This window comes from Chinchilla lanigera, unplaced genomic scaffold (assembly GCF_000276665.1).
Source record: "Chinchilla lanigera isolate Chin_1 unplaced genomic scaffold, ChiLan1.0 scaffold00027, whole genome shotgun sequence".
In the NCBI taxonomy this organism is placed as follows: Eukaryota; Metazoa; Chordata; class Mammalia; order Rodentia; family Chinchillidae; genus Chinchilla; species Chinchilla lanigera.
This window is the reverse complement of record NW_004955428.1, coordinates 18,405,615-18,426,306: the sequence shown is the minus strand read 5'-3', so window position 1 is coordinate 18,426,306 and position 20,692 is coordinate 18,405,615. Positions and strand designations below refer to the sequence as shown.

Below are 20,692 nucleotides of genomic sequence, written 5' to 3'. Positions count from 1 at the left end.
AATAAGACTTCTGTGTTTAGTATGCAGTGAGGGTTACATGATTTACACATGATAAAATGACAATGAGCTAAAATGACATACACACTGTAGCAATGTCAAATGTTGGGTTTTTCATGTGCTGTAGTTATATAAGATACAAGCATTGGGAAAAACTAGGTGACCTGTGCATGCAGCCATTCTGCATGATATCTTTGTGACTTCCTCGGAACCTACAGTTATTTCAAAGTAAAAGTTAAGCCAGGGGTACAGCTCAGCAGCACAGGGCATGCCTGGCCAGCACAAGGTCCTGAGTTCGATTCCCAGTACAAAAAATAGTAAAAGTTAAAACATTAAAAACATTATTAGAGAGTTTCTACTGGCTTATTGTAGTGGTGTGCTGGTGAAAAAGAAAGTACGTGGGTTGATGGGGAAGGCAAATTAGTGAGCTGCAAGAAATGCTAGAGAGTCTAAAGTTTTTCACAAGAGTGATACAAAGGCTCTGAATTAATTCATTTTTATAATGTCATCTAATGCACATCTGTAGTTAAAGCATGACTCTTGGTCACAGGGTTGGAAAGGAAGTAGAAGCAGCAACTTCCAGATTTATACACCCTCTGACATTGTTAGAGATCAGTTTCAGTTTACTTTTGGGTTTGGAGAACCTAAAGAAATTATACTGGCACAGTTTTCCTTTCTGGCAAAGTTGGTAGTTTGACTGCAGCAAACTTGAATCTTGTAAATTTACTAGGGGACAGAGATTAAGAATGACTAGACGCCTCCCTTGAAGTTATTTTCAATAAATTAATTTCTTTGTTAAGGTGCAGAAAGAAACCCTAGAGAATTAAGGGCAGAAGTCTCCAGGTGGCAGGGGTGAGGATCTAAGCTAAGTGCATGTCTTTTCATGACCTGTTGCGAACTGGGCTTCCATTTCTTTCTATGGAATAAAAGTTAATTATGGTCCTTCATACGTTTCTGCCTTCTGTCATAAATTTGGTTGCATATCAGTTCCTTCTAAGATTGCAACTCCCATGTGGAAAAGTTAAGAGTTGCATGTAAGCTCCGGAAGGAAGTCAGGATTAGCGGTATCAGCGTTGAGAGGCAGTCCACAATAATGCCAAAGAGAATGACTGTGGAGCCACAATTGTTGGGTCCAAATCCTGGCTCTCTGGTTTGGACAAGTATTTAAATTCTCTGTGGCTTACTTTTTAAATTTATAAAACGGAGAAAAATGAGAATACAGGTATCCTTCACAGTATTTGAGTGAGTCAATACCCCCTGCTAAATAATGTTTGTTATTTCTTGCTAGTGTGTTCATGTTCGCATTTGTGTTTGTCTTATGTGCAACTCCACATCTACTATGGGCAATATCACATGTTCCACAGAACTAATACTGTTTCACTTTTCATAATGCAGATGGTACATAAGAAGTGCACAAACAAGTATCCGTGATAAGGTTGTAATTTCAGAAGTTGTCCGCCTTGCTTCACCAGCTAAATAGGAGCCAGCCGTTCTCTTTAAAAATGGTATGAAGCCACTTTCGTTAATCATAATATTTGAGAGATTCGTTGTGGCGGCATTTCACACATTCAGTCCCTTTATTGATGGAGTCATAAATTTCCCTCTATTCTGTAAGGATTTATTTTGCATCATCACACCCATCTGATTCCTTTCTGTTAGCCTGCTTTTTAAATACTTTGGCCTTATCTGCCCCTGGGATCAGGAAGGCAACTAACTCCGCCCTGGGTAAGTAGCACCATAACTTTTCTATCCGGTCACCTCAGCCTCCGCCCAGCGCCAGCGGGGAGGGCGGGCTCTGTGGGCTTCTGGGCGGGACTCGAGTGGCGTGCCTGTGAGGCGCCTGCGCCCTGACGTTAAACGCTTGGAGTTGACGCAGCCGCAGTGCAGCCCGGCCGCAGCGCCGACCCCGCCCCTCGCCCGCCCCCAGGGTGTCAGAGGCTGCGGCCCGGAGCTAGACCTGGGGCGGCGGGGCTGAAGGTGTGGGCGCCGGAAGCGCCCTTTAGGCCCCGTCCCCCTCGGTGTCGCCACGGCAGCCGCCGCCGCCCTGGGCAGTCGGCGTCGCTTGGAGAAAAACCAGAAAGGTTCGCGGCTGCCTGGGCTTGCGCCAAGGTGAGGGGTTGGGTCGGGCCGGCCGGTGCAGGCGAGGAGGACAGCACCTCGTTCCCTGCGCCGGACCTCGGCCTGGTCGGGGTGAGAGGGCTGGCGTCGTCGCGCTGCCTGCTGCGGTGGCAGCGCCTCCCCTCCTCCTTTGACGTTCCCACCTGCGGCCGGTGCCCTGCACACGGGTGTCGGAGGTCGGGGAGAGGCCCGGGAGGGCCCGGGAGCGGAGCGCGGGGCTGCGGTGTGGGAGCCGACGCCGAGCGTGGCGGGGGGCAGGTGGCGGCGCGGGGCTCCGACGCGCGCGGCAAGGACCGTGTGCCCGCGGATCGACTCCAGCGTCGTAGCAGCGCCGGGTTGCGGTGCTGCTTCTTGGGGGTTGGTTCTACGAGGGCGGCGAAGCCTAGCGCCTGCCCCTGGGTTCCTAGGCATGCAGTTGCTTTGTATTGTGAATTGCTGCACTAGGCAATGGAGGAGTGCATTTCAGTGTCACCGTTGTCGTTTGGGCAAAAGAAGGTGAAGGGAAGTTACGTTCCTGTCGGAGGGTACTAACTGTCCACCAGCGTGGGCCGTAGGGTAGGCAGCCGGTTAGAGACATTTGTTAAGATGAAAAAAGTATTGTAAATTTCCTCTGTAAGGAAATCATGGCTTTTGTAATCATCAGTTTTGTAATCTAGTTTCATGTTGCTGCTTTCATCCTGTGCATAATAGAAATGAAGTTGATTTATTCTAATTTAACTAGACGAAGTATGAAAATAGATGAATTAAGCAGATTATTTATCTAGTGTAACTATTGAGTAGTATGTGCATATACCATTTATTTACCAACAACGCTATTATGTGAATTATGTTTTCATTCTCACTTTATAGATGAGAGAACTAAAGCCCATAGTCCAAGTCGAAAACATAACTTGCCCAAAGAACTGTGATTGAAATCAGGTAATTTGGCTTCCGTTTATAGCCCTTTAGTCCATACCCTGTACTATCTCCAAGCGCCTTAAGAGTTTGCAAGGTGATTTGCATTTGATAAAAAGTATGGCAGGTCTGGACAATTTAGTGACTTAGCAAGGCCCTGTAACAGACAAACAAATAAACAAAGAAACACCAAGAAAAACTCACCACAGAAAACAAAACAAACCCCAGGGATGTAGCTCAGTGCAAAGGCCCTGGGTTCAGTACCCCTACTGAAAAAGAAACAGAAACAAACATGGCAGGTGCCAGGAACAGAAAAGAAAGGACAGCATTTTCTTGTTAGCAAAGAGCCAACAATTTGACAGAAAACTTTTTCAAGACCATATTTGGAATATGTTTTAAAAGTATCATTTAAACACCAGAACCCTTTGACTCTCCTATCATGCTCTTTCCCTAAGTACAGTGGTTTTGGAATTTTGAGCACTATTTGTAATGTAGAAACGTTAAACAGTGAAATGTAATTCTGGACTAACATTAAAGAGTTTCTTTGTATGTGTTATGTTTCGTTAAGTCATTTTAATTTGAGTTTATTGCACTGCTCATAAAGTCAGAATACCTGTATAATTGGTTAAAATGCTATTCTTTTTAGATTTGTTAAGATGAAACACTGCAGAAGAGTCTTCTGAAGAGAAGAAGAAGGAAAAACAGCATTGTACACTGGAAAAAAATTGGGTAAACATTTATTGGCTAAGATTTAAAAGAATCTAATTTCCTTGTTAAAGGTCAGAGAAAATAGGACTTTCTGTTTCATTTGTGGTTTAATATGTGTATATGGTGAGAGAAGGGAGGTGATTTATACTGTGACCCCTCAAATCATTTTGGCTGACTTTTGGACTGTTGCTATCTGATTGACAGTTAAGTCATCATTAACCTGTACATTGACAGGTGAAAGCTAAGGGAATCTTCGACTTGATTATCAAGTGTCAGCATTCTTTTTTGTCTTTTCCTTGCTTTTTAATCTGCCCAGTTTTATAAATGAAGAAAATTAGTTGACTTTTTGGTTTGTTCTTTGTAGAGTATTGCATATGGCTGTACTCAAATGCATGTAAGGCTTTGCACATGCTGGGCAAGTGCTTTACCACTGAGCTACAGCCCCAGATGAACTCAAGTAAGTTTTTTATTATGATTGTATGAAGTGTAGAACACATGATTAAACATGATTAAGAAGCAGTTTAATTCATTTTATATATTGAGTGTCATGTAGCAGGCATTATTCTCAGCTTCTGGTAGTAGAGTAGTAGTCTTTGTAGAGTACCGAGAGCAGTGAAGGTTTCTAGAAGGTGACGTCTTTGTGATTTTATATGCAAGCATGTTTTGATTTATATAAAAGACTAGGAAATGAGCACAGCCTATGTGATAATTTGTTTTATTTATAATCTTTTATTTTAGCTAGTAAGACAGGGTCATCTACTAATGCTGCTTTAAGATACACCGGGAAACTAGGATTCTTACAGAATTTAGCATAGTGTTTTTCATATTACAGATAGTGACAGATTTTAAAATTCCAAGGGGTGTTAAGAAAATTAACTCTGAGAACATTTTGGAAAATATGTATGACAGAAGTTATTTGGTCAGATAGGTATACATCTTGTGTTTACCATGTCCATTGATTGCATTTTCTCTGGTATTTAATATAATCTTAAGTTGTTTGGTTTATCATCAGAATCTACTGCTAATGCTGGCAGTAGGAGGTGATGTTGAGTGAGTGACCTGGAAACCAAGTTAGGTGATTGAGGACTACAAAGCTTCAAGTTAGTGATGAGAATGGTGAATTTGGAAGCCTGGTGCTCAAATAGACACTCTTGTAATAATCTAGCTTAGAAGTAAAGCAGTGTAAGTGGGAAGTAATGGATGGAGTGATTTGCATAGATGTAATGGAGATAACATGGATTAGATCTAGTAAGCTGGAGGGAAAGTGAAATCTGCAAAATTTCTATCTACTATCATAGTCATACACATAATTAATGTTTCATAAATATTTGTGAGATGAATACATGAATTCTCTAAAGTCTGACTTGTAAATGAATGGATATTGGGGCCGTTTTACTGCAGAGAGGACTATAGAAAGAGCAGTGGATTGTGAAACATGATTGGAGGATGTGAATTTAATTTGAAAGGCTTTTATTTTTGAGGCATCTATGACTTCTAAGAAATACTACATGTCATGTAAATTTTGGAGTCAGATTTTTAAAGCTTTCAAAGAGATTAAAAAATGTATTTAAATATTTAAGTGTGCTAGTATTAATTTCTGGCTATAGAAGTGAGGTTTGCTGTACAGTGCGACAGTTTTCTTGGATAACATGACCTCTTAGATGTCAAAAATGCTTTCATATATAACAGGAACAGTTTTTATGTATTTGGTACAGGGTACAGAATTTCATGCATGCTAGGCATGTGCTGTACTATTTCGTTGTGCCCCACCTTGAATCATTTTTGTGGAGTGTATTATATTAAAAAGTACTTTACAGTTTAGTTTTTCATTCGTAGTGTTTGGATTGTCACTTACCATACATATCTGAATATTCCTTCTGCCTGGTATTTGATTTGATTCTAAGAATCATGTTTACTGGTATTTGTGGAACTATGTTATTCATATTAACTTTATATTTTATTCATTTTATTTTTGCCAACTACTTTCGGTTATAAAATTTTGTTACTTATTTCACTATATGTTTTTCTCTTATATAAGAAATTAGACAAATTTTAATCATTATTTACTGCCATGTAATTTTTTTAGCTTTCACTTTTTTTGTTGTCTTTTTAAAAGAATATTAATAGTAGCTTAGCTACCACTGATAGGTTTTTTTGAGATACTGTGCTATGAGTTTAGTGTTTGCTTGTATTTTTTAATGCCTTTTGCATCTTTTTAAGGGAGAGATATTTCATTTTATTACTTGGAAACTGGCTAAAAAATTCAGTGATTTGTGCAAGCTGTCAAGAAAAGATATTTTGCTGTAAAGCCTACTCTATTTCTAAGATACCAGAGGATTTCCGTGTTTTTTTAGTATGATTTTTATTTTGCATGTTAATTATGTTGATCTTTAGCGTTAACAGGTGAAGTTGTATTTGTTGTATATAGAATCCTGGTATTGTAGGGTACCTGGAAGGACTTGTTTTTGGGTAGCAAGGATTATACTAATTGGTTTGACCTAAAAGGATAATTGTCTATTTTGTTTGCTTTATAAATAGAATAAGGCACTATAAATTTCAGTGTCTATGCATAGGGCTGGCTCTGGTTAAAACTGTTAAGGAGGCTAAATTTGTTTTTGTTGTTGACCATCTCCTTTGTAAGATTTCTTCTGCCTTTAGGAATCTCAGGCTTTTTGTCATGATTGTAGGTATTGCTTGCCAATGACAAAAGTACTCTAATTCATACTAACAAGATATGGTAATAGTTTAATGACAATAATTAAAGGTAGATAATACTGAAATACAGTCATATACCACATAATAACATTTTGATCAACAGCTGGCCACATGTAGTACAGGGGTTCTATACTATGCTGGAAAAAATTGCTATTGCCAGTGACGTAGTACTTGTAATGTCTTACTGCAGTGCATTACATGTTTGTAATGAAGTTGGTGTAAACAAATCTTCAGATTTACCTATTGTATACCATACAGGAGGTTGAGGTGGGAGGATCACTGAAATTCAGGACAAGCCGAGGCAACATAAGTAAGACCGTGTCTCAAAAAAAAAAGTATAGCACAGTGGTTATTGTGCTTTTCTTTTAAGACAAAAGATGTTAACTTAGAATTGTTTTTTTGTAACCTAAATCCTTTGTATTCAGGTTTAATTGCAATGTTAGCACTCTACAATAAATAAGTGATTTGGGAGTTGGTCTCTAAAAGTCCTCTAAAAGGCCTCACCTCTAAATTGCTCACTGCTATAGCAATACAGTTGTGTATACATAAGTGACTATGTTATCAGTTTGCACATTTACTATGCTACACTTTATACCATTACTTTAGAGTATTTTTTACTTACATTTTTAAAAGTTTACAGTAAAACAGTGTTATGGTTTATATCTAAGATATTCCCCCAAAGCCTCATGCACTCCTAGGTGGGCTTTTGGGAGTGACTGGATCATGGATATGTGATACTGGATCAGTCCTCTGATCAGATTAGCACAATTCTGGATATGGGTGAATGGATTTACTGAAGACAGAAGACTCACCTTGGGTGTGAGTGGCACCAACCAATAGGCTTGTAGCCTGAATGGAATAAAAAGGGAAAAGGAGGCTCACTGCTGCTGCTGCTTTTTTTCTGCCTGCCCTGCTGTGAACTGTTTCTCCTCTGCCATGCCACTCTGCCTAGGAGGGCCCCCGACTGATATCTGCAAACTGTGAACTAAAATAAACTTTTCCTCTTTTAACTTGTGGGTGTTGTATTTTCTCCCAGCAACTAGGAAGTGGCTAAGACAAACAGTGTGCTGTATTACACCAACTGTGGCCTTATACATCTTGTGTTTACCATGTCCATTGATTGCATCATTTTCTTTGGTATTTAATATAATCTTAAGTTGTTTGGTTTATCATCAGAATCTACTGCTAATGCTGGCAGTAGGAGGTGATACTGAGTGAGTGACCTGGAAACCAAGTTAGGTGATTAAGGACTACTGAGCTTAAAATTAGTGGTGATTATTGCTTACCACTTAAGCAGGTACCATTCTATTATAGCTGTGATCTCGAAAAACAAGAGGAAAATGATGGAAGCTGTTCAAGGAGCTGCTTCATTGAAGTAATGTGACAAACAGAAATTCAAGACTGGCCTATATCAGATACAGAGAAACTTCTAATGACCTGGCACAGAAGTGTATCCCTCTCAGCATTGTGGGAGTCATGGCCAAAACAAAAATTTTTTTTTGTGACATTGAAGGAGAAGTTTTGACCCAACCTCACAGTTGAATTTATTGCCAGTTCTGGGTGTTCTAACTAACATAAGAATCATTGCTCATTAATTGATGTGAAAGTGAGTGGTAAATCTATGGTATATAATGTGAGGCAGCTGAAGAACTTTTGGAAACTGGATGAACTGATTGTGGAGGAAAATTACTTGCCAGAGCAAATCTTTGGTATTGATGAAACCTCCCTAATATGGAAATGAGTGCCTGAAAGGATTTTTATCTATAAGCAAGTCAAATCACTGAGGTTTTAAGACTTTCAGGAGATAATAACAATTTTACTTCAGGCAGTGTTGCAGGCTACAAATTAAAACCTATTATTATTTGGCACAGTGAGAAGATCAGGACTTTTCAAGCCTCTTAGTAAACAAACGCTGCCAGTGACCTATAGGAGCAGTAAGAAGCAACAAGTGATTTAAATTTTCTTCCAAGATGCCCTCTTGAATTGCTATATTAGTGAAACGTAGAAGACCAAATGGAGAATAGTATATCTTCTAAGATTTTGCTTATTTTTGATATTGCTTATATATACCTTCCTTTTCCTGATCTCCATCCTAATATCAAAGTGGTATTTCTTCCTCAGAACTACCTCTTTGATCCATCAGATGGAGTTAAAACATATTATCTGAGGATGTGCTTTGCTTGGGCTATTGAAACTGAAGACACTGGTGCAATTCTATGTGCAATTCAGTATCTATAAATGCATCTAGAACCCTGTGTGGATTTGAGATGATGTCTTCAAGGAGTGTGTAAATGATGCCTGCATGTGGCATAAGACTCAAGAGTTTAGTCCATGACTTCAGAGAATTTGCCAAGGGTGAGAAAGTTGCAAAAATTAGCAAGTTATCGTTGAGATGTGAAACAGCTGTACCCTGGATGTGAGTGGGGATGACACTGAGGAGCTCTTAGAGATGGTTCCTAGGGGGTTGACTAAGTTGTTGGAACTGGAACAGGAGCAGATAGCTGAAGAAGCAAGTGAAAAGGAAATTGCATCATAAGAAAAAGAAGAACCCTCAAGAAAATTTAATTTGCAGTGTAATTTAAATTATAGTGTATAAGCTTTTGTAGACCTAGACGAGCACCTTAAGAATTTTGAAGCCATGAACTTCAATATGAGAGGGTTTTTATTAATAGAGAAGAACGTTCACAATGTATTATCTGTTTACAAGCACATCTGTGATAAAAGAGGAGGTAAACTGCATGCACATGTTTCTCAAAAAGGCAGTTTCTGCTCAAGAAGACCCTTGGCAGATCCTTTAGAAGGGACTCTAGAAGAAGACATTATGATCACAAGAGGTGACAGATTTACAGTTTTATTGTCCCTGAAGACCGTCTAGTGGGACAAGATGCAGAAGTGGAAGACAATGATATTGATCATCTTGAACCTATGTCATGTGTGCATCTTTAGTTTTTAACAAAACAGTTTAAAAGAGTTAAAAAAAAAAAAAAAGAAAATGTGGGTTGGTGATGTAGTTCAGTGATAAAAGTGCTTGCCTAGCATTCCATGGGTTTGATCACAGCACTGAAAACAAACAAATAAGAAAAAAGAAAAAGAAAGGCAAGCAGAAAGGAAAGGAAGGTAGGAAGGTCCTAATGCAAAAACAACTTATAGGATAGAGATATAAAAAAAATATTTTTGTGGCTGGATATGGTGGCACATACCTGTAATCCCAGCACTCAGAAGGCTGAGGTCAGAGGATTACTGTGAGTTTGAGGCCAGCTTGGGTTCCTTAGTGAGTTTAGGGCCAGCCTGGGCTACGTAGTGGGACTTGTTTTAAAACACAAAACAAAAATTTCTATATATGTATAATGTGTTTGTATTCTAAGTTAAATATTACAAAGCAGTTTTAAAGTTTACAAAATGAACAAGTTACAGTTAGCTAATAAATTTAAATTTATTATTGAAGAAAGGAAAATGTTTTTGTGAACTTAATGCAGCCCAAGATTACAGTGTTGATAAGTCTGCAGTAGTGTATAATAAAGTTCTATGCCTTAATATTCATTTACACCTGACTCACTTAGAGTGACTTTAAGTCCTACAAGCTCTGTTCATGAAAGGTGCTCTATATGAGTGTATCACTTTCTTTTTTAAAAATAAAACCTCTTATACCATATTTGTACATTTTCTGTGTTTAGATATTTAGACACATGAATACTAAATACTACACTGTTATGTTAGAATTGGCTATAGCATTCAGTATAGTAACTTGTTGTACAGGTATGTGGCCTACAAACAATAGGTTGTAATAAAAGTATACATGTGATGCATGTATTTTTGGTTCTAACCACCCCTATTTTAGTGTCTTTTTTCCCCTTTCTTTTTTTTTTTTTATGTTTACTTTGTATTTATAACAAGTAGCTGAGGATGGCCCTGACGCTAATTACAGATGAGCAGGTCTTTTATGAGTAGCTCACCCTAATTTGTTCTACCCCACCTCAGCAAAGATTGGTTTATAAACTCAGAGAAGGGAGTGAGAAGAACTAGATGATAGCAGTTCCTCAACTTCCACCACTGCCCACAGGTTCTTGGGAAGGCTCAGTGCACTGGAAGTTCCTCTAAGCAGAAAAGGGTTCAGAACCAAAACATGGGAGTTATCTGGAAAAAAAGGATGGAAGAGTTTAAATCAATATGAACTTGACTCATGCTTTAAAAGTATACAGAAGTAATTCTTCCACCTTCCACAAAGAATCTCCCTGCATCTGGATCTGTCTTTTCCTTTGTTCTGCTTGATCAGATAAAGGGAATGTTCATTTTTTTCTGTGAAAAGTTGGTTCCTGCACATTTCTGTTTTGAATTGAAGTGAGATTTTAAAAAAATCTTAAATATTTTTATCAAACATAGTGTGCTATAAATTTCATGGTTTCCTTGAATCTTCTAAAATACAGAATCATTGTCCTTGTGAAAGAACATTTTTCTTTGGGGTGGGATATAGCTCAGTGTCGTAAGCGCCTGCCTAGCAAGCGCAAAGTCCAGAGTTCAATTCCCGGTACCAAAAAAAAAGAACATTGTTCTTTGATTTATTAAGACTAATAATTAAAAAAAACAAGCCAGTTCCTGGGTATGTGCTTCCCCAGAAGCAGACCTTGGAAAAGAATTAAAACACAGGTAGTTCATTTAGGAAATGATCATAGGAAACACTGATGAGGAATGGGCAGGAAAGGAATGGAAGCCAATAGTGGGCATTATCTTGGCAAGTACCCCTGTGGCCGTTGAAGCTCACTTCTATTGGGGAACTCTTGGAGACCAAATAAAATATCTTAAACTTATTCTAGGCCAAGAGCATGGACAGTTTGAGTGTGTAAACACATTTCCTAGCCATCATTGGCATTAACTCGGGCATTTCTGGCTTGTCCTTGGAATGCAAACCAAACATTTTCCCTGTGGTCAGAAATCACTTCAGAGTGTCACAGGTGTTCATGATGAACAGTCTTCCTGTGTGTGTGGAGATTAATGCCAACAGTATGTGGCAAGATACCAAGCATTGGCTGCCAACAGCAAACATTTATAAAGTGTAATATTTGCAATGTGCCAGACATTAAACAGTTTATATATATGAACTCAAAAATTCTATTAAAACTCTGTAAAACAGGTTGTGTTAGGGTCATCATCTTACACACAAGGAAATGGGACAGAGAAGTTAGGTATTTTGCCCAGAGTCAGACATCTGTAATGACAGAACTGCTATTGAACCCAGGTAGTCCAGTACACAGTCCAGCTTTTGATCTATACAGTGGGCTGCTTCAGTATTATCACAGTCTGAACCTTTTGATTTTACTTTTTTTCTTTATATCTCCATCTCTTTCTGTCTCTAGTCTCTTTCCTTTTATTATTTTTTTGCCTTCTTTATTAACATCAACCCCACTGCCCCCATTCTAGAACGTTACATTATAGGCATTCTTCCTTCCGTTCTTGGACTCTAGACTGTCACACAAAATAATTCTTGCTAAGGCATTCTGAGCTTCTTTCATGAAGGATTTTCAGTTTGATATTGCTCAGTGAGTATTTGCATTTTAACTTGAAAATTAAGCATTTAAAAAAACAAAGAAAGAAAGATGTAATAGTAGAATGAGAGTATTTTTGAATAGGGAGCTACCTGTTCCTTGGCAAATGTTATAAAGGAGAGGCCAAGAGACATATGCTTGAGCACAAAGAGCCCCTTTGCTACCTGTCACATTTTAAACTCCAGCCACCATACTCCTTTTTCTGTTTCAAATTGTGGACTATCACATACCAGTTGAAAAACATTTAATTAATATTTGAGTGTCAAAAATAAAAAGTCCTGCTTCACTACTAGCTCTCCCACAAAATCTCTCACTGCTGTACACAGACGACCACTTTCGTGGATTTGCTGATGTTTTTATAGAGTAAAAATATAAGGTATATATAATACTCCATTGACACTCCCCTCCGCCCCCTCACCAGGAACATAAGTAGGATGTTGTATATCTTCTCAACTTTTTCCTGTTAATGTCACATTCATTCTGGACGTATCCTATTATTAGCCATTAGATGGCTCTCATTTAAAAGGTCTACATACTTTTTGTAGAGTGTACCATAATTAACTTTTCCTATTAAGTGTTTTGTTTCTGGTTTTTCAGTGTATGATAGATAATGTTGCAGTGGTTGTCCTTGAAAAATCATCTTTCTGCTTGAGGAAATATTTTTGAGGAATGAAGTTCTAGAAGTACAATGTCCAAGACACATCCATAGTTTTTATAGTAGCTAATATAGTGATTTTCTTTACTACTTTATTTCCGTCAACTCAGTATGAGTACACATTTTCTTAAATCTCTGCAGTCTTTTCTAGTTTTCACTTATTTAACTGATAGGTGATAGATAACATTTGTCTTACTATTAGTGGTATTAATCTTTGATTCTATATTTTATTAATTTTTCTATCAGATTATTTTTATTTTTCTTACCAATTTACAGGATGGCCTCTTTTTTTGAACGCCAAACTAAAGATTTGAAATTCTGTGTCTGATGAAAGCATAGTAAATGTATGGAAATGTCAGAATGAAAGTCATTAATTTGTACAATTGATATGCATTAATAGTTATAAAAATTTGACCATGCAACTAATACTTAGGTATTTTATTTCCTTCATCCAGTGGGAGAGAAATAAAATAGCCTGAATATGATATTTTATTAAAAAATTGTGGGTGATTTATTTTGAAAAATGTTATTTTTTGATTGATACATAAAATTATGTATTTTGATGGGATACTATGTGATTGTTCAGTGTATGTACATGTTGTGCAGTGTTCAACTTGGCAAAAATACTTATCTCATCAAATATTAGCTTTATTGAAATGTATGGTATGATGTCTAGCTTTATTGAAGTGTATGGTATGTTGTTACTATCTGTAGTTACTCCATGGTTCAATAGAACAACAGAACTTATTTCTCATGTGTAACTGTATCTTAGTATCTGTTGACCAACTGGATCATGATCATCTTAAAATGATGATAGTAACAGTGGTGCTAAATTAGGAAGTTTGCTAAATCTGTGGTTTGTACTGTGCTTGCTTCAACTATTTAATATTTTCATGGGGTTTCCTTTTGATATATTACTAAAATAATGATTGCCACAATTTCTTTTTAAATGCTAGGTAATTTTGAAGTGAATACCATGAATTTAAGGAGGAATGAAGAACAAATAGGTGAATCATGAAAATATTTGAAAGCATGTTTTATATCATATAGACCAGTTATTTTCTTAAATATTGTGTACAATAACATTTAAAATGATATCTTTGAATATGGTAGCTGTGTTAAAAACTCACTAGTATTGTGGATTCAGAGATGCTTAAAACAATTACTGTTGATCATAATCAAGGGAAACAAGGTTAGGTAGGTTAGATTCAAGTTATAGGCACTGTAATGATTGATGCATTGTGTCAGTTTGAGAAGTTTTAAGGAAGTGACTCAGCAGGGGGCCAGAGTCCTCGCTTTGTAAACATCCTCATCGTGTGCAAGGCCAGGGCATGGAGATGGTGTATGTGTAAAGGACCCATCCTGGGGCAGGTAGCCAGCATACAATATAAGGGAGGAAAAGAGGCTTACTTACTCTTCCCCTTTTGCTCTTGCTGCTTGTGCTGTCTTCTGCCACCTTGAACTGTTGCCCTTCACCACACCACCCTTCTTTGGAGCCAGCTGATTATGGACTGAAATCTCCATAAACTATCAGCTATCCTGCCTTAATTTGAGATGTCAGGTATTTTGTCTCAGCAATGAGAGAGAAGTAACTAGGACAGGATTTGGTACCAGGAGTGGAGTTGTTGCTGTGACTGTACCTGACCATGTGGTTCAAGAGCCCTTGCGAATGGCTTGTGGGAAGAGTTTGAAAGGTTTGGAGATGCTGGCTGAAAAAATAATACTGGAGCACCTTAGGCTATTGTGTATGAAGATTCTGGTCAGAGCTCAGAAGACCAGAAAACCGTCAAAGACTAGATGTGGGAGGTTTCTCTTGGGAAGAAGGACTGCGTTGGTTGTTGGAGCCCAGACGATGTGTGTTGTGATATAGCAGAAATTTTTTCTGCATTTTGGTTGTGTCTAGAGATTTTGCCTGAGACTGAGCTTCAGGGCAGTAGACTCATTAATCTGGCAGAAGAAAGTTCAAGGCAGTTGAATGTTAAGGCTGTGGCATGGCTGTTGTTAGGGGTTTTTTATTACAGATTTATGTTGAGAATCAAGACCAAAGAGCACAGCAGGATGATTTGGCCACACCACGTTCCAGAATGGCAGCAGCCACATCATGTTCCAGAGTGGTAGTGGCCACACCATGTTCCAGAATGGTGACAGCACAGAAAATTTGTTCCTCATTACTGGATTCAGAGTGCCCAGAGATCCAGGCACTCAATCCCAACAGCTTAAAGAGGAAAGCCTAGATACTGCTCCTTCTGGCAGCAGACCTTGGTATCATCCATGTGGTGCTGGTTTTAGGCACATGCAGAATGCAAGAGTTGTGGGCTTAAGAAGGCTTCCACCCTGATTTCAGAAGGCCTGGGAGGCCAGCCAATGTGCCCCTGAGAGGGCAGTGTGTGAAGCTGTGAGGGTGAAGCCATAGATACAGAGGAGACCCCAGAAGTTTTGGAAAGCCAGGAACATGAGTCATCTAAGGAAAGCTGCAAGGAAGGAGTAAAGCAGGCCTAAGAGAGAAGCTGTGGGAACTATAACCACCAGAAGTGCCATAGTCATTTTGGAAGTTACAGCTTGCCACAGTTTGCTTTGGGTGCTGGATATGGAACCATATGCTAGATATATAATGGATTTAATGCTAGATTTTAGACTTGCTTTCATCCCAACCCTTTGTATTCCCCTGTTTAAACTTTTGGAATGAAAATATTTATCTTGTGTCACTGGACATTTGAAGTGTTTAACTTTTCATTTATACTGGGGCTTGCAGCTAAGAGTTTGCCTTACATATTGGAGGAGACTTGGGACTTGGACTTTTCAGCAGTGCTGAAACTGTTAGGGCTTTGACAACTCTTAGAGATGGACTGAATGCCTTTCACATAAAGGGATGTGCATGAGTTTTTAGGGGGCCAGGAGTGGAATATTATGGTTCTAATGTAATACAATGTTGATAGACTTAATACTGGTTCTTAAGGATTGTTAAACCTGTATTACAGTGTTCAAGTTGTGAAATGATAAGAATAAGCATGCTTTTGTATCTGGAAACTGGTTTAAAGAAGTGTGTCTGATTGCCAAGTTGACAAGGGGTGGATATAATGGTTGATACATTGTATCAACTTGAAAAGTTTAGAAGTTTAAGGAAGAGACTCAGCAGGGGGCCAGAGTCCTCACTTTATAAACATCCTGATCCCCTACAAGTGGAGGGCATGGAGATGGTATGGGTGTAAAGGACCCACCCTGGGGCAGGTAGCCAGCGTACAATATAAGGGAGGAGAAGAGGCTTGCTATTCCCCCTTTTGCTCTTGCTGCTTGTGCTGTCTTCTGCCACCTTGAACTGTTGCCCTTCACCACACCACCCTGCCTTGGAGCCAGCTGATTATGGACTGAAACCTCCATAAACTGTCAGCTAAATAAACCATTCCTTCCTTAAAGGTTCTTTTCCCCTTTATCACTAGTGAGTATTTTGGAAGGGGGAGTTTTTTTGAAGTAATATTACTCTCCTGTTACTAATCAAAATTCAGGTATTTATATTGGTATGGATGCATAGATATCTGCCTTATTAACTGGACTGTAATTCATTACTATCATTTATTTTTAAAATTGTTCCACATTTTGCCCTTAGGAGTCTCTTGAAGTTAGCTCTGTGTCCTTTTCACATGTCTGTATCATTCTTCAAGCAATTCTTTCCTTTTCGGAAAACAGAGTTCATTTTTACTTTCCCTGCTTTCTTATGGAATCAGCCATTCCTGCAAGGCACCCTGATTCCTCTTAGTAGAAACTGTCTCGTAGAAGCAAAGTTCTCTGCTCATCTTTACTGAGGTTTTGCTGCTCTCTAATCTGAAGTGAACATACCCATACACATACGTGTATACATTTATAGCTCCATTTGTCTGTACTCATTTCTGTTGAAAACCACACCTCTTGTTCTTATCCATCATCTGAATTCATTCTAACATTCTTCCTTTGTGTATCCTACAGCACTGAGAAACTTGGCTCTCAATATCCTTAATATATTCACCTCATTGATCCCTCTTCTGACCCACTTTGCAGAGGTCACCTCCTGGTTACATGCCCTTTTCATCCTATGTCCTCTCCTGCTCCCACACATACTACTCAGATTGCTCTCCTGCATGGAAGCCCTACTTAAGCCTCAAGCTTGATGCCATTCTCCTGGGCTCTGACATCCTGAATAGGCACCTTTGCTGTGCTGATGCTCATGCTCTGAAAACTTGAGCTGGGCTGCTTCTCTTTGCCACTCTTTCCCTGGAATGTGGATGCCCTTCTTCTTCCACCCAGGCTCCAGTGCCCAGCACCTGGCCAGGTTTGCAAGCGTACCCTCTTCATCTCACTCTGGCTTTGACACTTTGCAGTGCTGCCTCTGCTCCATAGCCTCTCCACACAAGTGGGTACTTCATTGACCCTTATCAGGCTCTAACATTGCACTCTGGGCCACTGAGACTCCTGTCTCTTTCTGCCCACCATGCCCATGCCTGCTTACTCTGCTTTACTTACAGCTTGTAGACTGAACTGTTCGGAAGAGTAGAGGAAGAGGAAACAACCATGTTTTTCTGTTCATTGTGGCATTATTTGCTCCACGATGATTAATGCAGTAGGTTCTTACATCAGTATCCAGTCCTGTACCAGTATCCAGTTGCTGGTGTACCACTAATGGTTGCTGAGCATGTAGCTGGAGCTTCTTCTGGATACTCTGTAGCCTTGCCTCTGTTCCTGTGTACCAGAATAGCCTCTTCTTACTTTAGAGGCTTTATTTTATTTTATTTTATTTTACATTTTTTATTTTAAATAAAGAGTAAAAAATTTAAAAATTTTTTAAAAATTATGTATCATTAAAAATGATACATAATTTCAAAACAAGATGATAGGAAATAAACAATGGTTGTTATATTGCATATTGTTATCTTCAGAGTAGTTGTTCAGATTATCAGATAGAAGCATTCAAAATTGATCAAAAAATTAAGCATTAACCAATCCTTTTACAAGTATCTTAGCTATGTGTGTGTGTGTGTGTGTGTGTGTGTGTGTGTATTTTTTCCCTCCCTTCTTTTCTCCTTTCCCTTATCCCAGTTGTTCTCAAAAGCATAGAGCCTTTTATTAAGTCTTAGCCTTTACAGTAGTTCTGTATTTGGTCAAAGTGCATTCTTTTAAGTATTGAGTCTTTTCCTGTTGATTTTCCTTAAAGGTTTTGCATTAATCTGGTATTTGGAAAAATGACAGTTAAAACTACTTTTTTGCCTTTGCTGTCCTCACAGCCTGAACACCCTCTTTTAATGCTCTTTGTGGTTGTAAGATGTTAGAGTGCTGGATGGTGGTGATTTTGGATGAGGACTCAGGGTTTTTTTGGTGGACAGATCACCACTTGCTGGATTTTGTTAGAAACATACTCTCTTTCTAAGGTGGAGATTCCCCTCACTTATCCCATAGGAGTCAGTAGGCTGTCTTTTCATACTCAGTAGTGTGCTGGCTAGACATCTTTAAAATGGTAAAAGTAAGTATGAAATAGGTACAGATGTTATTTTTTAGTCTATAAGCCATCATAAAATGTGAATATTTATTTTTAGAGTATAAATTTTTGCAAAAGTATCTTTTAAATTTTATTTTAGTTTTAAAAAAGAAAAAGATGAAAGAGAAAGCTCATGGTATAAAAAGAGTCCTCAGATTTTAATTTGCTGTTAGTAGAATGAGAACGTATTTTACTGTTTATAAGCAATAGGAAGGAAGGATTATTAGAAAATCAAAACATAGTCTTAATTTTCTTTACCTCTTTTGATTTTCATATTGCTATTAATAGTTATTGAAGTCTTCCTTAATTTTTTTTTTTTCTTTGTTTTTTTTTTTTGTTTTTATTTTTCTCCGGTACCGGGAACCGAACTCACGACCTTGCGCTTGCCAGGTCTTCCTTAATTTTTGAAGAGATGTTTAATTTGCCTCTGTAAAGATCTTAGTAAGATGCTAAGATCTTAGTAATGCAGAGATATGGGATAATATAGTCTGTTTTATACTGTGTCTGGGATTGTTTTATCAAGTATTTAGACTTGTTTTATGATCTATGAAAATAATAGCTGTGATAAATCAACAGAAAGTATTTTTCAGTTACTGGTAGTGAATTCCAGTGAGAAAGTTGTCCTCATACAATCTTCCTACATCCAGAAAAAATTTACAGTTTTTCTGGGTTTTTTTTCCTTGTAAAAAAATTCCTTAGTATTAAAGGATTATTAACTGGGTAACTTTTCCTTATGATTAAGTGTAGCTTTTTTCACTTTTTCTGGTTTATTGCAAGATAATTTGGTTATAGGAAGGTAGGCTTAATCACATTACTGTATTATCAGAGGAATATTTTTCTTATTTTTTACATCATTTTTTACAAAATAAAAAATAAAAACAAGACATCCCTCTCAAATTTTATTTCTTACTTTTTATGGGGAGGAGTACTAGGCATTGAACCCAAGGTCTTTGCACTGAGCTGCATCCCCAGTCTTTTTTAAAATTTTTGGTTTGAAGTAGGGTCTTGAATCTATACGTTGCCTAGACTGGGATACTAGTATGTACCACCATGCCCTGCTTACTTTTTTATTCATTCTTTGTACATCTAGATGTTTATACTTGTGTGTGTGTGTTTGTGTGTGTATGTTTGGGTATACACACATTTGTCCCATGTCTGGTCACATTTTGATAGAATACTTTACCTTGAACATGTGTTACCAGGAGATCTGCTTATTGTTCAAACTACCTAGAATGAATCTAAACTAGGCAGATTATTTCCCCATGGAAAAATGGGGAGAACACAGAAGTGATGGACATTAATAGAGATTTATCTAATTTGAAGTATAAAATATATTAAGTGGCAGTTTTTAGGACAAAACTGGATAAGTTTATATAATATACATAATAAATATTCCTTATTGTTAGGATGTGTATTTATTAGATTTAAAAATAATCATGCTCCTCTTTTAGTAACTAACCCTTAGCCTTACATTTAGAATGGTGAAATTAAGACATTATAAATACTATGCTTACATTTTAAATACAAATATGGGCATTTTGTTGTATGTTGTATTTTTGCATTCTCATCGTTGAAAGAAGCAAAATTTGATTTAATACTAGGTTCACTTCCATTCCCTTTACATGATTTCTCTTGAATTTTATAAACGTATGACTCAAAATTTAACCTTTGACCTCTCTCAGGCCTTTAGATGCTCTTGTAGGAAGACCTCAGTAATGGATCAAAGGAAGAATGAAAGTATTGTCCCTAGTATAACTCAATTAGAAGATTTTCTGACAGAACACAATTCCAATGTTGTTTGGCTTCTTGTTGGTAAGTAGAATATATTTTCTTCTACTTTATTGTGCTTTACCTCTGTTGTGATTATTGCCAGATTTTAGGCAGAAGTTAGCTGAACTTGGAATACAATGACATTTATTTATTTTTAAGAGAGATTTTAATCCATCTTTGGTTTTTTTAAATTTTATTTTAAAGAGTAAGAGAAGGGTAACAATAATGGCCGGGCTTACCAAATTACAGACAAAGTGGTAGGAAATTATCATTGTTATTGTTTTACGTATTGTTATCTACAAGATAGTTTCTCAGGAAAACAAATAGACAAATAATAGTGAGTTACAGACGAAAGAGGTAGGAGATTATCAATAGTTGTTGTACTCTACTTAGGTATCTTCGAAAGAAAATAAATAGAACTATACATGAGTGACCTATTGAATAATCATTAACTATTCTCAGTGGTTGTTGTAGGAAACACATAATGATAAACATGCATCCATTTATGAAATAGAATAGGAACAACACAAACATTACAGAGTTGTGGATAGATTAGTAGGAAAATATCAATGACTGCTGTAATACATGTTGGTATCTTAGAAGTGGTTTCTCAGGAAGACAGAGATACACAAGAAGGATCTAAGAAGTAGTTACAGCCTAAGGGTTGTCAAAATCAAGTGAGCCGTCTGGGGCCAAAGCCATTTTTTGTAGCGTTTTCTCTCCAGCCTCCCATCACATTGGGACCCCACAACCAGTTAGTGTCCTCTCCCCAACTGTCAGCACAGGCAGCAG

At 37.9% G+C, this 20,692-nt stretch overlaps 1 protein-coding gene across 9 annotated transcripts in view; it reads left to right on the top strand.

Annotated features, from left to right (window-relative positions):
- Window positions 1–1,881: 1,881 nt before the first annotated feature.
- Kiaa1109 (KIAA1109 ortholog) overlaps window positions 1,882–20,692 on the top strand; it is a 199,439-nt gene continuing 180,628 nt past the window's right edge. For 6 of the 9 annotated variants that reach the window (XM_013515292.1, XM_005386777.2, XM_013515295.1 and 3 more), the window contains exons 1-3: window positions 1,882–2,106; window positions 3,656–3,738; window positions 19,813–19,942. In XM_013515292.1, the coding sequence (XP_013370746.1) occupies window positions 19,846–19,942 (97 nt within the window). In that variant the 5' untranslated portion in view covers window positions 1,882–2,106; window positions 3,656–3,738; window positions 19,813–19,845. Of the gene's footprint in view, window positions 2,107–2,964; window positions 3,034–3,655; window positions 3,739–4,150; window positions 4,175–13,583; window positions 13,635–19,812; window positions 19,943–20,692 lie in introns of those variants that run through there. The other 3 variants (XM_013515290.1, XM_013515289.1, XM_013515291.1) reach the window with 3 other exon arrangements.